Here is a 16,156-nt window from a genome sequence, read left to right as displayed (position 1 = left end):
TGAACTTGATTATTCCTTTGCAGATTATTCTGTGAGCACCAAATGCTCATCCATTTTTGATGCAAACAAAATACAGTTTGTGGAGTGGGGGGAAGCATTGAACCTTATCTTTGCTCCAATGGTTATGGCCTGTGAAGGTACTGTTTGCACAAAAATTTACAAATCTGCTTGTGAACCACAGGGTTGTCCATTGTGCAAGTACTTTTCTGGTCCTGCCAATCGATTCCAAGCACAGATTGAAAATGTTGATGGTGAAAAGATGGGATCTTCATGTGATGTAAAGAGGATCTCACACATGTATTTAATCTCTTGTGCTGCAAACAATCCCTTTGCCAATCTTACTGCCAGCTATGTTTTAAAAGTCTATGCCAAACAACTCAATGGTTCGACATCCCTTTTGAACAAAACAACAGGTGTTGTGTTTCAGGCAGGTGAGCTATCGTAGTACTTTCAAGTGGTTCTTATGCTCAGAATGGTCACACATTGATAATATTAAAAAACAATCTATCAATTACTCAGGTGATATCTCCATCAAAGACAGTGGGCCAGGATACTGGTCCAATGGAAATGAGTTTGGAGTGGGAGAACTATCAAGCCTCATGTTTCCTGTTAAGGACAAATACAACAATTTGAAGAATAAGACGACAGGAGCTGCTTCAGAAGCACAAATTAAATATGCATTTGGCCAGCTTCCTGAAAACAGCACGAGTTACTTGACATCGTTTCGCCTGAATTATGATAAAGAAAGTGGACTTGTGAATGCTACATTTATCCCCATTATGCTTGGTACTTGGCACTTGTCTTTGGGACAACCGAGTCTAGGCTACATTCGAGACAGCCCTTACATCTTTGAAGTTGTTACATCAGGTATCTCAAACCTTTCTTTACTTGGTTGGCCTAAAACATTTTTCTTAAATGCGGCTAGAGGATGCTCCATGTAGCCTCATGGCTAGCATTGATCACAACAAGATCGGATGGTGCAGAAGCAAATAATTTCTTGTTTGTGTTGCACGCTACAGACACACGATTCAGTGGTTTGCTGCATATAAAGCGTCGAAACAGCAGGGCCAACCAAGCAGGGGGCTCAACAGCGATTGGAGTTCATCCAACGCTGTTGTGTTATCTTTAAAACTTCCATCGGGTTTCTCTTGGTGAAGAACGGGTGGGGTAATCAAGTGTAAAAGACGGGGACTGTAGGCGAGGGTCCATATCCTCCACCTACCCAAATCAGCCCCAATCTGGAGAAAAACACAGCTAGCTTCTTCTCTCTCAATCAAGCCCAAAACGGCACCGGATCAGCCAATACCGAGCATCCTGTTACCTAGGGCTCTGATACCATGTCAGAATAGGCTCTGCATCGACACCATGGCCGCACCTCCCAGCTCGACGCTCTTCAGCGGAGCAAAAAAAGGCCCAAAAGCTTCTTCCTCTTCCTCCACTGCCGAGAGCTCCACTCCGAGCTCTCCTCTCTCCTTCCAAACGAGGTCCTCCCTCCATTTCGACCTTGCATGGCCTCGAACCGAGTGCCCCAACTTGGCAAAAAAACATCAGATCCATTTCGGTCGCCAATTGATCCAAACCTCAGCCAATCATATCTCATTGACCAGGCATCTGATTGATAGGGTATCCGATTGACAGGTAGTCACTTCCCGTGGCCTTCATACACCTTATACTTTGCATACAAACCATGACGAGGCTTAGAAAACCTTTGATGACACACCGATCGAGACGACCAAATTGACATAGAACTGACCCTCGACAAAACTTCACTTGGAAATAACTTGGCATCCAGGACTCCAAATGGTGATCTGAAAAGACCAACATGCTCCATAATTCAAGCACTACGCATCCATTCGCTGAAACCTGCTCGGACTACCTGGCATCACCTGCCTTGTCCGTCTCACATCTGCAAACACCTTCAACTCCAAAGCGTCGTATCTTGCACAGCGTGGATTCATTTGATGAGTCGTTTGGACCAGCTCCTTCAGCACTCCAAGCTCTACATTTCCAAGCCACAAACTAGCACTTTGGACACCCTTTACTTGCCACCCCACCTTGACCATTTTGAAGCTTTTTTGGATTAAAAACCACATTATGCATACATCACCACTCTCATCTACCTGTCAAGGTTCTCCCCATCTGCTTTAGCACTCTTCCATGCACCTGTTAGCATGCAGATCACTGCTTGTGCCCTCTGCTAGGGTCGACACACTTTGGTTGCACCATCATTTGCGAGCTCGGACTTCCTCTGCCTGCTGTAGAGTCACTCCTCTCTGGATGGTCCGAGGTGGTGGTGTTGCTATGGTCCTCTGAAAAAAGTTTGTGAGCTGTGTCTGGCACTCATCTCTCATAGCTGATGCTGCCTTGAGGAGGGTGTCCGATGCTGCTGTGCCTCTAAGAGGAAGCGGCCGAACTGTCGCTGGTCTCTGGACTCAAAAATGTGATGTAGAGTGGGCTGAGCTGCAAACAAGGTCGGATATCTGCCTCTAATCTCCTCATATGTGTTAGGTTCTTCATCTCCAGATGCTTCGTAGTGTCGCGCACTGTCTACAAGCTTCACACACATCACGTGCACTGGCCCTTGGTTGTGGGTTGGCCACCCGTACACCTGCTCGACATGGATCTCAGACACACTTAGGGTTGTTCAACACATTTCTCACTTGAAACCTGTTTTGGTCATATATTATCCCATTTATATTGGAGGGCCATATTTTTAGGTCATTGGGCTACATTGAGGATTATTGCCCGACCAGCCCCTATTCTCCTATATATAGGAGGGGGGGCACCCTCATTGTCTTGTCTCATAATCATGTAGAGTTGCCATCTGGAGTTATTGGGCTGCCAGCCTTTCCACCATCTCTCTCTCTCTCTCTCTCTCTCTCTCTCTCTCTCTCTCTCTCTCTCTCTCGTGCCATTGTCTCTTTCTCTCTCTCACCTTCCGGTGCACACTATGGTATCAAAGCTTCTAGGCATGAGGATTAGCCATCGTCTACACCTAGGAGGACTCTGCGGAGATTTTCATCGCGAAGAATTGCTTCATCTTCATCAGCGTTTTGGGACAAGCGTTTTTTGCTTCAGCCCTAGCGTTTTGTGGATCTGCATCTTCTTCTGCAATTGCTAGCGCCCCTCCCTCTCTCTGCCTCATCGCCACCACCTGTCACCTCCTTTGCACCAGCGTTTTTCAGCCAGCTCTGGCCTAGCGTTTTTTGTTGTAGGAGGGCCATCATCTGCTCCAGCGTTTTCAACCAGTAGGATCTGCTTTTTTCAGCCCTATGCTCTTGCGTTTTTGGGCAGGACAACAGCCAGTTGCACTGGCGTTTTTGCTAGTAGGACAGCCAGCAGATTGACCAATGTTTTTGTAAGGTGCAGCGGAATGAATGTTGTATTTTCTCAAGATTAGTGATCTTTATTGCTCAAGGTTCCTTTTAGTTCTTATGGAAAGAGAGAGCTTTCCGTCTTATGGAAAGAGAGAGCTTTCCGTCTTATGGAGAGTGCTATGATAACGAACAAAGTGAGTGGATATTGTGCGTGCAAGTGAATGAGACTGAGAGAAGGAGAGAGAAGAGATGCGACACCGAGAGGTTGTAAAACCCTCCTCCGAAGGCCCCACTCTCGTCGGCGAGAGTGGTCTACTTGGATTGCACAAAGGTGTACAATGCGAATGCGATGGACTGATGCAATGGGACTATGCCGATGACGACGACGACTTGATGGCTGAAATCTGAGATCTTCTTTGGCTGAATTTGTGGACTGTTTTCGGGGCTGAAAATGACTGTTTTGGCTTCGTTTTTATGGCTGTAAATGGGGGAACATCTGCAACCAACTTGGGGGGAATCTGCTACTATGTCATGGCTGAAAACCTGTGGTTTGAAGTGGCTTAGGGCTGAAAACACAAAACGCTGGCTGAATTTGGCCTTCACCAAACAAAACGCTAGGCTGATTTGTATCTGCAATCCCAAAACGCTGATGGATCTGGTGCATGCGAGGCTGATCTGGCTTTGCAAAGCAAAAACGCTGAGGTTGCTGATTGCCAAAAACGCTAATGAGGCTGATGTCAAAAACGCTAATGATGCTGATGGTTGGTCGCAGGAAAAATGCTGAGGATGGGCTGATCTGCAGGGAATCTATCGCCAGAAGGGGGAAGACTTCAAGCGATGCTGATGCTCTGTCAAAACGCCAAGGAAGTGGGAGGTATGGCGATGGATCTTGATGCTGAGGGGGGTACTGTTGAGAAGTTGCCTGTTGAGCGGGAAGCTCCTGCTGCCTCTTTTGCCAGAAAGTGCTAACTTGGGTTTGCTTATATATTAACTTAGCCCTACCTACTTTTGTTGGAAAGTCACTTAAAAATAATAAGTGAAAATAACCAATAAATAGGAAAATAGGCTAAATGCACTGGAAAATTCCCCTAACTGATGCTAATGGATTCTGATGGGAATTCTGAAGATCATGCTGCGTGCAAGCGGAGGATATGCATCTATGCTAAGTGACTGGGCATGCACGGTCTACGAATAGACTCACAAAAGTGCCACATCACTGCTAATCTAAACTGACTGGACTGACTGAACCCTGCTGTGGTGTAGCTTGTCCACGGACACCTTGCCGATCTTGGACAGCCGGAGCCCCGCTCCTTGCCCCTTGGTCTTCCCGCTTGGAAGTTGATCAATCCCGTGACTTTACCGGCGATTCTTCGACTTCTACCTTGCTGATTTTCAGCCTGTTTTGGTGTATTTACAGCCCTCACCTTACACTCTCGGCATCCGGTTATTCCATCACCTTCCGTTTTGCTCAAACCCCTGCGTTATTGCGGTGTTTCTAGCTCCCTTTTGCTGTGTTTTCAGGTTTTGGACAACACCTCTACTTTGCCCCTTCAGCATCCCTTCGGGTTTCTCTTGCCTCTCCCGTCACTTACACCCTACTTCGCGGTCATTTGGCATTTCATCTGGCGCGGTTATTCAGATCCTCTTCTCAGGTTTGCTGCTTCTTCAACATTGAGATGTGGACTCAGATATAGGTTTTGGCACAACGGACGGATCTCCCTCGACATTGCATATCTTCCCTCCTCAAGGATCTCTTGCCCTCCGGAAGATGCATGGGATTGGATTGGGACAAGTACTTGTGTGGACGTGGCTTGTGTTTTCCACTTCTACTTCTCCCTCAATAACCCTCCCTCGCTCTCCCTCGACTGTTGTCTCTCTATTTGGGATTGCCCTATCCATCTCCTTCATTGGTTCTCTCTATGATAGACCCCTGCCTCTTGGCACGTCACACTTCTTTTAGACATGTTCTCCTAGATGTGATATCCTTTGGCATCTAGATGCGTGCATGGTCTCTTCCGGCACACTGCTCCATGGTGGCTCTTTTGCCTTCTCTACTTGGTAGAGCCTCTTCCTTTATTCTGCTTGGTTGTGTGTGTCACCAGCGTGTGACTACTATCTATCCTTTTTGTTGATTTCTTTCTTATTATTTATTTACTTTCACTTTTTGGAAAAACCCGTCGGGAAATCTAACTGCCCTGCATTGCATAGCTAGTGTGGAACTGTCCAGAGGGAGTCCAGGCCTGAGGGCAAGAGAGCACTAAGGTTGGACAAAGACTATGGTTAGCCAAAGTGGGGTCATTGACTAGCCAAAGTGGAATCCTTTGCTACAGAGGCTACATTTCAGTTTTGGGTGTGGCTGCAGTGTACAAAGGGGGTCGGATGACCTAGAAAGATACAATGGCAGCATCTCCTAAAATTTAGGGAACTGCTATTTTGGGACCTGAAAATGTCTTCGCGTCATTACGTGTAGTTTGACATGGGGATCATTTTGTTACTCTGTGGCCAAGTCAACAGAGGCTGCAGGTGAGATATTTTTAGACCCGAGGGTCTAAAGCGAGAAAATGCACAAATGAGTGACACTTGGCACTCTGAGGCAAGTTTACTACTTATAGAGAAGGCAAAAACGTGCTGTGAGCTCATTTTCAGATTTTGTCATAGGTTAAGAGCTATGGAGTGCTTGCTTTCCCTCCTATGTACAGTGCGGTGCCAGGAGTGATGCCCTGCACGCTACGCACTGCCCTCTCCTTCCCCTATGGCAGTATGTTATGCCCCTCTAGTGGGCTTTTCAATTGACCAATGTACAGTTGTGTGGGTTCATGCGCGATTGCCGAGGCAAGAGCCTCTTGCACAGGTACTGGATTAGCTAGCGGCTAGCTAATCCCCCGCAGGTACAAGTGAATTCGGAGAGGTTTCACGCCAGAAATCTTGTCCGATTCAAAGGGCAAGTAGCCCTACAGGTGCGGGAGCTCGAGGACTTGCTACGGATGCGACCGGCACATGAAACGGAGCCCGAAACAGTAAATTACAGCCTGCTGTGTATTTTTGCAGGTTTAGGGTTTTGGCCCTAAACGGTCCCTAATACCCCCAGGAGGTTCGGGGACGCGAGGGGACTGCTGTACAGGTGAGCTGGCGCATTTTCGGGGCTGAAAACAGAGAATTCAGCGTGCTGCAGATTCTCGCCAGGTTTTGCAAAGTACCCGTATGCGTCGGGAAAGTCGTTCAATGCGTGGGAATATTGACTGTGAAGGGTCCTAGTATAGTTTTGCTGCCGAAATCGGGCTGGAACAGTTGAAATTCAGCCGAGCTTGTACGGGGCAGCTTGTAGGGAACCACAGCGTTTATTCCCTCTTTTAAGCAATAAAGAAATACCTAAAGGGGCGCCTAAGTTAGGGGCTAATCTGGTGTCGGTCTACTCATACAGGTGCAATCTAGCAGCCTGTATCCCTCTCCCCTTTGTTGTGTCTTGAAAGTACAGGTAAAGTGGACGACAAATTAAATGGGTGAAAGCAAATAAGGTTTAAGTTTATAGTCTACCGCCCTTTTTGGATTGAACAGGTCGGTTTCATGGTTCCATCGACGGGATTAAATCACTTTTTCCCATAGAAGTGAGCCTTGGTCAGTTTGGGCTTGAAGACACAGGGGATCATAGACCAGACACAGGGAATTGCAATTATGGCTGACAGACCAGATGATGTGACTGAAGAGGTTTCCTCTTGACAGGGTCAACAGACACATGAAGTGGGTGAGTCCTCAAGACCACCATAGACGGATGATGATATATTCAGGACCCAGTTGGCTACTGCGGTGGCTATGTTCACACAGGTAATGTAGAAGCCGAGGTTCTTAGCCTTTCTGCAATCTCCTCTTCCGTCTCAGCAAGTTGGGTCACTGGATCGTATTCAGAAGCCTGTTAAGGCTCAAGCACAGGTGATTCATACTGCAGAGTCAATGGAAACACCTGTACACTTGACGGAGAACATGCAGTCTTCACAACCTGTGCCTAAGGTGCAAGAACAGGTGGCTGAGATGCCAGTCTTTCAAGCTGTACCAGTTCAGCCAGCCACTTTTCAGCAGCCTATAGCTGGTTCTAATGGGCAGGGAAGCAACCTACAGGCTATGCAACAAGTCTTCCCACCACCTTCAGTACACCCTGGCTATTTTGGAGGTGGATCGGTATTCCAGAGCATGGCTGGTCATGCACCTGGAAATCAGTTTTACACGCCAGGAACAGTGTTCGGGGGTGTTCAAACGATGATGCCTAACCCTATGTATGGTGTCACGAGCATGCTACCAGGGTTTCAAAGCACTTAGGGCCAATTTGGGATGCTATAGGCAAATTTTGGTATGGCTAGAATTACAAATCAACAGCCAAATATGGCATTTCCAGGTCAACTTAATTGCAGTCAGGGAACACAAATGAACCCTAACAGTGTTTCCATGTTTCAGTCACTTCCATATGACAATTTGACGCCGCTGGAGAGGCCAACTCCGTACAAAGAAGGTGGCAAAGGTGTGACATTCACGACCTTTAAAGGGTTTGATGACAGGAAGAAGGCTCTCTCATTCTTCCAGCAGTTTGACAAGGCCTATGTAGGGGGAAACTTTACAGAGGCTTCAAAGGTCCGCAAGGCAGCTACTTTTTTGACAGGGAATGCGGGACAATGGTGGACAACTTTATTGCTTCAAGGGCAAGCTCCGTCCACATGGATTTACTTCAAGCAGATTTTTGCAGCAGCATGGTTATCTGATGACTTTGAAGCAGATGTCATGACAGAATGGCACCAGCTTAATGCTGCTACTTGCAAGAATCTCGATGACTACAATCGGAAGTTTTGGAAAGCTCTACTTCTCGTAACTTCCTATAGATTTGTGCCATTGACAGAACAGATTGAAAAATACTGTTGTGGCCTATCCAAAGGATTGAGAAAGTACTGTACGAAGACCAAAGTCACTACTTTGACGCAGCTCATCGAGGTACCAAACACTGGCAATGGTTTGCTCAAGGGAGAAGATTGTGAATTCAATACTGGCGTCAAGGAAGGATCAGCCAAGAAAAATTCAGCGAAGAAGTATGTTCCCAAGGAGGTTCCTAAAGTGACTCAGGAGCCAGCCAATGCAGGGAAAGACAAAGCTACAGCTGAATCAGAAAAGCGACTAGCGAAGAAATGGAAAAGACGTTTTCCTCGCAAGTCGGAAGAGCAAAAGAAGGTCCTGAGGTCAGAGAACAAATGCTTTATCTGTGAGCAGCCTGGCCACATTTCTCACAACTGTCCTACAAAGAAAAGGCCAGCTGATTCTGAAGACAAGGAGGACAGGAAAGGAAAGAAGCCCATGGCTGGTCTAGTGCCAGATATGGTGGGCGATAAGCCAAATTCAGATGCAAGTGAGCTTTGTAGAGCATGGGGAAAGGTCAGGGATCAAAGAGTGCTTATCTTCTTTGATCCAGGTGCCAAAGCCAACTTCATTTCCCCAGAATTGGCTTCAAAGTTGGGAATCAGACCTGAAGAGATGGGGTATACAGCAGAGGCAGGTTTGGCATGTCCTGGCCATACAGAGGCTGTGATACCCATCATTGGAAAGTTGCGTCTACATATCCAGTCCTATGTAGATGCTGAAGAATTTTACATCATGCCACTAGACGGATGTGATGTGTTGTTAGGTATTCCTTGGTTGTTTCGTGTACAGGGAATCATGGATGCCTAGAACAAAAAGATCACTGTACAGAGCAGGGGAAAGACTCACATTCTGGATGTAAAGCTTAAAGGGGAGTCTATTCCCATTGTATTAGCTTCTGCTATTACTTCTGTAATGAAAAAGCATCTTTCTGCGTACTTGGTTTTTGCACGTGAAGTGTTAGATTGTGATGAATCAAATTTATCTGTGCTAGATAAAGAAAGGTCAATGTTTTTACAACAGTATAGTGACTGTTTTTCCGATTCATTGCCATCTCAATTATCGCCAGAGAGACCCGAGGACCATGCGATAGATTTGGTGCCAGGCAGTAGCCCACCAAATAAGCCTCCGTACAGGGTTAGTGTGGCTCAGCAGAAAGAGATAATGGGCCAAGTACAGGAGCTGTTAGAAAAGGGGTTGATTCAGCCCAGTTCATCTCCATTCTGTTCTCCAGTGTTGTTGGTGTAGAAAAAGGATGGCTCATGGCGTATGTGCATCGACTACCGTGCACTGAACAAGAATACCATCAAGAATAGGTTTCCTATATCTAGAATTGATGATATTCTGGACAAATTAGAAGGAGCAGCTATGTTTAGTAGGATAGATCTAAAGAGTGGGTACCATCAGATCCGCATTAGATCAGAGGATGTGCACAAGACTGCTTTTAGAACGACGTTTGGCCTTTACGAATTTTTAGTGATGCTCTTTGGTCTCACAAATGCTCCTGCTACGTTCAATAGGATGATGGACAGAATTTTCCGTCCACACCAGCAGTTTGGTGGTACATTCTTTGATGACATGATAGTCTACTCAAAGAATGAAGAGGAGCATAGGCATCACTTAACCATTGTGTTCAAAGAGCTACGCAGTCATGGGTTGCTCATCAATGCAAAGAAAAGTGAATTTTTTCTGGAAGAGATTCATTTTCTCGGACACATTGTCTCAAAGGATGGTGTCAGAATGGATCCTGCTAAAGTTGAAGCGATCAAGTCATGGCCAGATTTGAAGACGGTGCATGATGTCCGAAGTTTCTTTGGACTATGCTCATATTACAGAAGGTTTATCCGAAATTTCGTTGAGATTGCTTCACCTTTACATGCTCTTCAAAAGAAGGCAGTCACCTTTAGATGGACACAGAAAGAGATTTCAGCTTTTAATCTCTTAAAGGAAAAGATGACTTCAGATCCAGTCATTGTGTTGCCTAATCTTAGAAAGTCATTTGTGGTCCAGTGTGACGCCTGTGGCAGTAGCATTGGTGCAGTGCTAATGCAAGATGGCAGGGTAGTAGCCTATGAGAGCAGATTTTGCAAGGGTTAGAGATGACCATGCAGGTCTATGAGAAAGAGTTACTGGCTGTGATTCATGCGCTCTTAAGTTGGAAACACTACCTGCTAGGTGCAGATTTTGTTGTCCAAACAGATCATCAGACCTTGTGATACTTCTTGACATAGACAAAGTTATATGAGAAACATATGCGATGGGCAAATATCTTGTCCATGTTCCATTTTCAGATTGTGCATGTGGAAGGCAAGAAGAATGTTGTGGCTGATGCCTTGTCAAGGAAGCCACAAATTTGAACTGTGTCAATTCCTTATCATCATGAACTTGATGATATGAGGGAACAGTATGCAAATGATGAAGATTTTGCAAGGGTCTTCGAGCAGCTAATGGATGGACAACGTCACGAACACTATCTTCTCAGAGATGGGTTCATGATGATGCATGGCAGATTGTGTGTCACAAAGCCATTGCGACGCAAAGTTATGGAAGAGAGTCATGTCCCACCGTATGCAGGGCATCGTGGTATTGATGCTACAGTTAAAGCGGTTGAGAAATTCTTCTATTGAGCTACATTGAGAAGAGATGTGGATGCCTTTGTGCGAGAATGCCTAATTTGCCAGAAGGTCAAGTTTGACAGGCAAAAGGCACCAGGGTTATTGCAACCACTACCTATTCCAGATAAACCATGGGAAAGTATTTCTATGGATTTTATCTTTGATCTTCCGAGAACGCAGACAGGAAACGATGGTATTTGGACCATTATTTGCAGATTCAACAAGCAGGCTCATTTTATTCCTGTCAGGAAGAAGATAAAGCCAGATCAGATGGCACGCTTGTTTATGAGCAATATTTTCAAGTATCAAGCGACCGTGATCCACGCATGACAAGTATGTTCTGGAGAGGCTTGTTTGAGAATATGGGCACAACGCTCAAATTCTCTTCGTCATTTCATCCTCAAACAGATGGGCAGTCAGAAGAGGCAAATTCTACTATCCTAGATCTGCTAAAGTGCTACGTGTCAGAGCATAAAGGAAATTGGGAGCAATATTTGCCATTGGTGGAGTATGCATACAATAATACAGTGCATTCATCACTGGCAAGGCACCTTTTGAGATAGTTGAAGGTGGCAAGAAAGTTCCTCCCATACTGCATATAAAGGACAAGATATTTGAAGCAGATAAGTATGTTCAGGACATGGATGAAATGTACAAGAAGGTCAAAGTGGCCTTAGAAAAGACTCAGGCAAAGCAAAAGAAAGCAGTTGATCGTCACCGTCGTGAAGTAGTATATTCACTTGGTGATTGGGTGCTTTTACGCTTTGAAAAGGCAAGGTTAAAGAAGATGAAGGGCAAGGAAAGACTGTTTCCAAAGCTCAGCATGCGTTACTATGGGCCTTTTCAAGTATGCGACATAATCAGTGATGTTGCATATAGGCTGAAATTGCCTTACAGTTGGAAGATTCACAATGCGTTTCATGTGAGTCTTCTCAGACCCTATGTGGGTGATGTGCCAGAGGATATGCAAGCTGAAGATCAGCCGGAAGTCGAGGAACTTGACGAGATCTTGGTCCCGTAACAGATTTTGACACATTAAGAAAGAAAAGTGAAAGGCAAGGTTGCTAGGCGTTACTTGGTAAAGTTCAGAAACTATCCACCTAAGTGGATGGAAGAAGGTGAACTTGCAGAGTCACCAACTGTGTTATCACTTTACCTTGAAGCCTTCGATTTGCAACCTACCTTGACCCCTTGAGTTTCAAAGCTACATGGATTGTCAGTGTGACAATGGCTTCTGAAAAAAATGATGTACATGGTATTTAAAGTGAGCTCAAATAAAATATCTGTTACATGAATGTTAGAGCTCTACAGATTGTCAGTTTGGCAATTGCTCTTATGGAATGACAAAAGTTTGGTTAGTGCTATAGAAGTGAGTATTTCTTGTCAGTTTGTCAAGGATACAGTAATTGCTTCTATTAAAGGGTACATGTGTAACTGCATTCTTAAACTGTCGGTTTGGGTATGCTCTGAAGTGTTACTGGGCCCAACGTGTACTATAAGACAGTGGCAAAATGTGTAGCTACCATTTTGTCATTGGAAAGTTAGTGACTCAAAGCAATGGCGGAGTGTGAAGCTACCACTATGTCACTGGGACAAGGTTCACACGCAGGCAATACATGTGTTGATGAGGTGTTGAATACACGAGGGTTGACAATGAGCATGTATGTGTCGTACATGTGTCGACAGGTGTTGAATACATCAGTGTTGACTGTGAGCATGTACGACATAGATGCAAACGAGGACGTTTGAGATTTCAAGAGGGGGGTGTCACCAGCGTGTGACTACTATCTATCCTTTGGTGTTGATTTCTTTCTTATTATTTATTTACTTTCACTTTTTGGAAACACCCCTCGGGAAATCTAACTGCCCTGCATTGCATAGCTAGTGTGGAACTGTCCAGAGGGAGTCCAGGCCTGAGGGCAAGAGAGCACTAAGGTTGGACAAAGACTATGGTTAGCCAAAGTGGGGTCATTGACTAGCCAAAGTGGAATCCTTTGCTACAGAGGCTACATTTCAGTTTTGGGTGTGGCTGCAGTGTACAAAGGAGGTCGGATGACCTAAAAAGATACAATGGCAGCATCTCCTAAAATTTAGGGAACTGCTATTTTGGGACCTGAAAATGTCTTCGCTTCTTTACGTGTAGTTTGACATGGGGATCATTTTGTTACTCTGTGGCCAAGTCAACAGAGGCTGCAAGTGAGACATTTTTAGACCCGAGGGTCTAAAGTGGGAAAATGCACAAATGAGTGACACTTGGCACTCTGAGGCCAATTTACTACTTATAGAGAAGGCAAAAACGTGATTTTCAGCTGTGAGCTCATTTTCAGATTTTGTCATAGGTTAAGAGCTATGGAGTGCTTGCTTTCCCTCCTATGTACAGTGCGGTGCCAGGAGTGATGCCCTGCACGCTACGCACTGCCCTCTCCTTCCCCTATGGCAGTATGTTATGCCCCTCTAGTGGGCTTTTCAATTGACCAATGTACAGTTGTATTGGTTCATGCCCGATTGCCGAGGCAAGAGCCTCTTGCACAGGTACTGGATTAGCTAGCGGCTAATCCTCCGCAGGTACAGGTGAATTCGGAGAGGTTTCACGCCAAAAATCTTGTCCGATTCAAAGGGCAAGTAGCCCTACAGGTGCGGGAGCTCGAGGACTTGCTACGGATGCGACCGGCACATGAAACGGAGCCCGAAACAGTAAATTACAGCCTGCTGTGTATTTTTGCAGGTTTAGGGTTTTGGCCCTAAACGGTCCCTAATACCCCCAGGAGGTTCGGGGACGCGAGGGGACCGCTGTACAGGTGATCTGGCGCATTTTCGGGGCTGAAAACAGAGAATTCAGCGTGCTGCAGATTCTCGCCAGGTTTTGCAAAGTGCCCGTATGCGTCGGGAAAGTCGTTCAATGCGTGGGAATACTGACTGTGAAGGGTCCTAGTACAGTTATGCTGCCGAAATCGGGCTGGAACAGTTGAAATTCAGCCGAGCTTGTGCGGGGCAGCTTGTAGGGAACCACAATGTTTATTCCCTCTTTTAAGCAATAAAGAAATACCGAAAGGGGCGCCTAAGTTAGGGGCCAATGTGGTGTCGGTCTACTCATACAGGTGCAATCTAGCAGCCTGTATCCCTCTCCCCTTTGTTGTGTCTTGAAAGTACAGGTAAAGTGGACTACAAATTAAATGGGTGAAAGCAAATAAGGTTTAAGTTTAAAGTCTACCGCCCTTTTTGGATTGAACAGGCCGGTTTCAGTGTGGCTCCTCCACTTGCAGTTTGGATGTACCTATGCACTAGTTACACCTCATGATGTTCATTGCTTTGCCGGTTTACTCCGAGGCTATGAATTCTACATCACCAGTCATTCTTCCCGATGCATCTTGTCAACCGTCCTTTACCTCACTACATTCCATTACCTTCCCAGGGGGGGGAGTTCTCCTATGTTGCGTGTCTTCACGACTTGCACTTGCACTCTCTTGGATTTTTTGTCCAGACCCCGATGGTGGATGTGCTCCCACAGGTTGACTTTCCCCAGGATCTCCTCCGACTCTTTTGTCCGATATTGTGTGTTTGCCATAGAACGGCAGATCACATAACTGCACGTAGGGGAGAGAGAGCAGTGTGTAGTGTGCAGGGCATCGCTCCTAGCACCACATTGTACATAGAGTGGAAAGGAAGCACTCCATAGCTCTTAACCTGTGAGACAGGAAGCAAATGAGGCCTCTCCCAGCTTAAAATTCAGCGCCCATTTTTTTTGCATGAGGCAAGTACACAGGAAAGTGCCACTTGGCACATTTACAAGGATTTGCCTGTTTCGGTGTTGTCGCCTAAAAACCTCCCGACTGGTTGCTCAGTTGACTTTGCGGCAGGGTTGTAGAATGTTCCCCTTGTCATACCGGAGGTAATGACGCGAACACATTTCATGGCCCAAAATAGCAGTTCCCTAATTTTTAGGAGATGCTTCCGTTGGGCTCCCACTGGTCATCTGACCATCTGACCATCTATCCTCATTGGGACCGCATCCAAAAGTGCAATGTGGCCCAACTGTCGGATACTTTCTGTTGGTGATCCCACCTTAACTTTATGCCTTTATTGAGTTCACTTCCTAGTATCCACCAACTTGCTAAGTGCGACGGGGGGACCTACATGATCTTGCACTGAGCCTAGACATCCTCTTACTATACTGATTCCAGTGCCGAACAACTTCCCGTCTGCGGGTGAAACTACCGTTCACATTGGCTATACAATGTCCGACCATTTGCAACTTCAAAAAGAGGGTCTCAAAAATAAAACAAAAATCATTGGAAAGAAACCAACAACTAAGGTTAGCAATTGCCACGTCCTCGTGACAGGGGGAACGCGAGGCAGGGGCAGGCGATCTGAGGCGCAAGGGGTTGGGGCAGGCGGCTGTGGGCAGAGGCTGCGCTCTGGCAAGCGAAGGGCAGGGCAGCGCGAAGGAGGGTGGGGGGGAAGAGAGCGATGGAGAGAGAGAGAGAGAGAGGGAGGGGGGTGGGGGGGTGCAGGTGTGTGCGCAGGGGATGGTGCGAAGGCAGCAGCAGCGAGCTAATCCCGACTCCACCATGGTCAGTCACTGCCAACAGTGTAGGAGATAGATGTAGCTGGACTATGAGGGATATTTTGTTAGCCGTTGGTTGCTCTTTATGGTTGTATATTTGCTCAGCTGGTTCTAGTTGTTGTAGGCATCCTAGACATCTTATGGGTCAATGAGTTTAGAGTATTGTGTTTAGTCTAGTACTAGCACATCTGCACTCCTTGCACGGTCGAAGCCTCGACACCGCTATTGTACCCGTGAGACCTGGGCTTGGAGCTGAGTGTGGTGCCAGCCAGAGTCTGTATTGGTTCACGAGTCAGTCGAGTTCCATTGTGTTTATTGTCATTTGAGTTGGTCTTGCTTGTTCCCTATTGCATGTTTGGAGTGAGGTTTCTTGCACATTGCAGTGAGGAGCACCCACAATAAATAGAACGACATACTTCTCCTGCTACACTGGCAAAGGAAAGTGTTGTGCTGGCTTTTATCTACATCTTATCACCCCTTTTAACAGCAAGATTCAAGTTTTTTTGAGTCTGTATTGGTTCATGAGTCAGTGGTGAGTTCCATTGTGCTTACTGTCATTTGAGTTGGTCTTGCTTGTTCCATATTGTATGTTTGGAGTGAGGTTTCTTGCACATTGCACTGAGGAGAACCCACAATAGAGAGCACGACATACTTTTCCTGCTACACTGGCAAAGGAAAGTGTTGTGCTGGCTTTTATCTACATCTTATCACCCCTCTTGACAGCAAGATTCAAGTTTTTTTGTTACTATTTGTGAATTTGATTTCCT

The 16,156-nt window shown here is 46.1% G+C and overlaps 1 protein-coding gene across 4 annotated transcripts in view; it reads left to right on the top strand.

Moving 5' to 3' along the window:
* The window catches only part of LOC147420057 (uncharacterized), a 108,544-nt gene that overhangs the window by 38,099 nt on the left and 54,289 nt on the right, over nt 1-16,156 (top strand). For all 4 annotated transcript variants that reach the window (XR_015186910.1, XR_015186908.1, XR_015186909.1 and 1 more), the window contains exons 6-7: nt 24-431; nt 520-867. Coding sequence is in view for 1 of the 4 variants with exons in the window: in XM_086503904.1 (XP_086360030.1) it covers nt 24-431; nt 520-867 (756 nt within the window). In the remaining 3 variants the exon portion in view is untranslated. The remainder of the gene's footprint in view (nt 1-23; nt 432-519; nt 868-16,156) is intronic.

This window comes from Adiantum capillus-veneris, chromosome 28 (genome assembly GCF_014529385.1).
Source record: "Adiantum capillus-veneris isolate H3 chromosome 28, ASM1452938v2, whole genome shotgun sequence".
Classification (NCBI taxonomy): domain Eukaryota; kingdom Viridiplantae; phylum Streptophyta; class Polypodiopsida; order Polypodiales; family Pteridaceae; genus Adiantum; species Adiantum capillus-veneris.
Note: the sequence above shows the minus strand (reverse complement) of the source record. Positions and strands in the feature narration are given on the sequence as shown.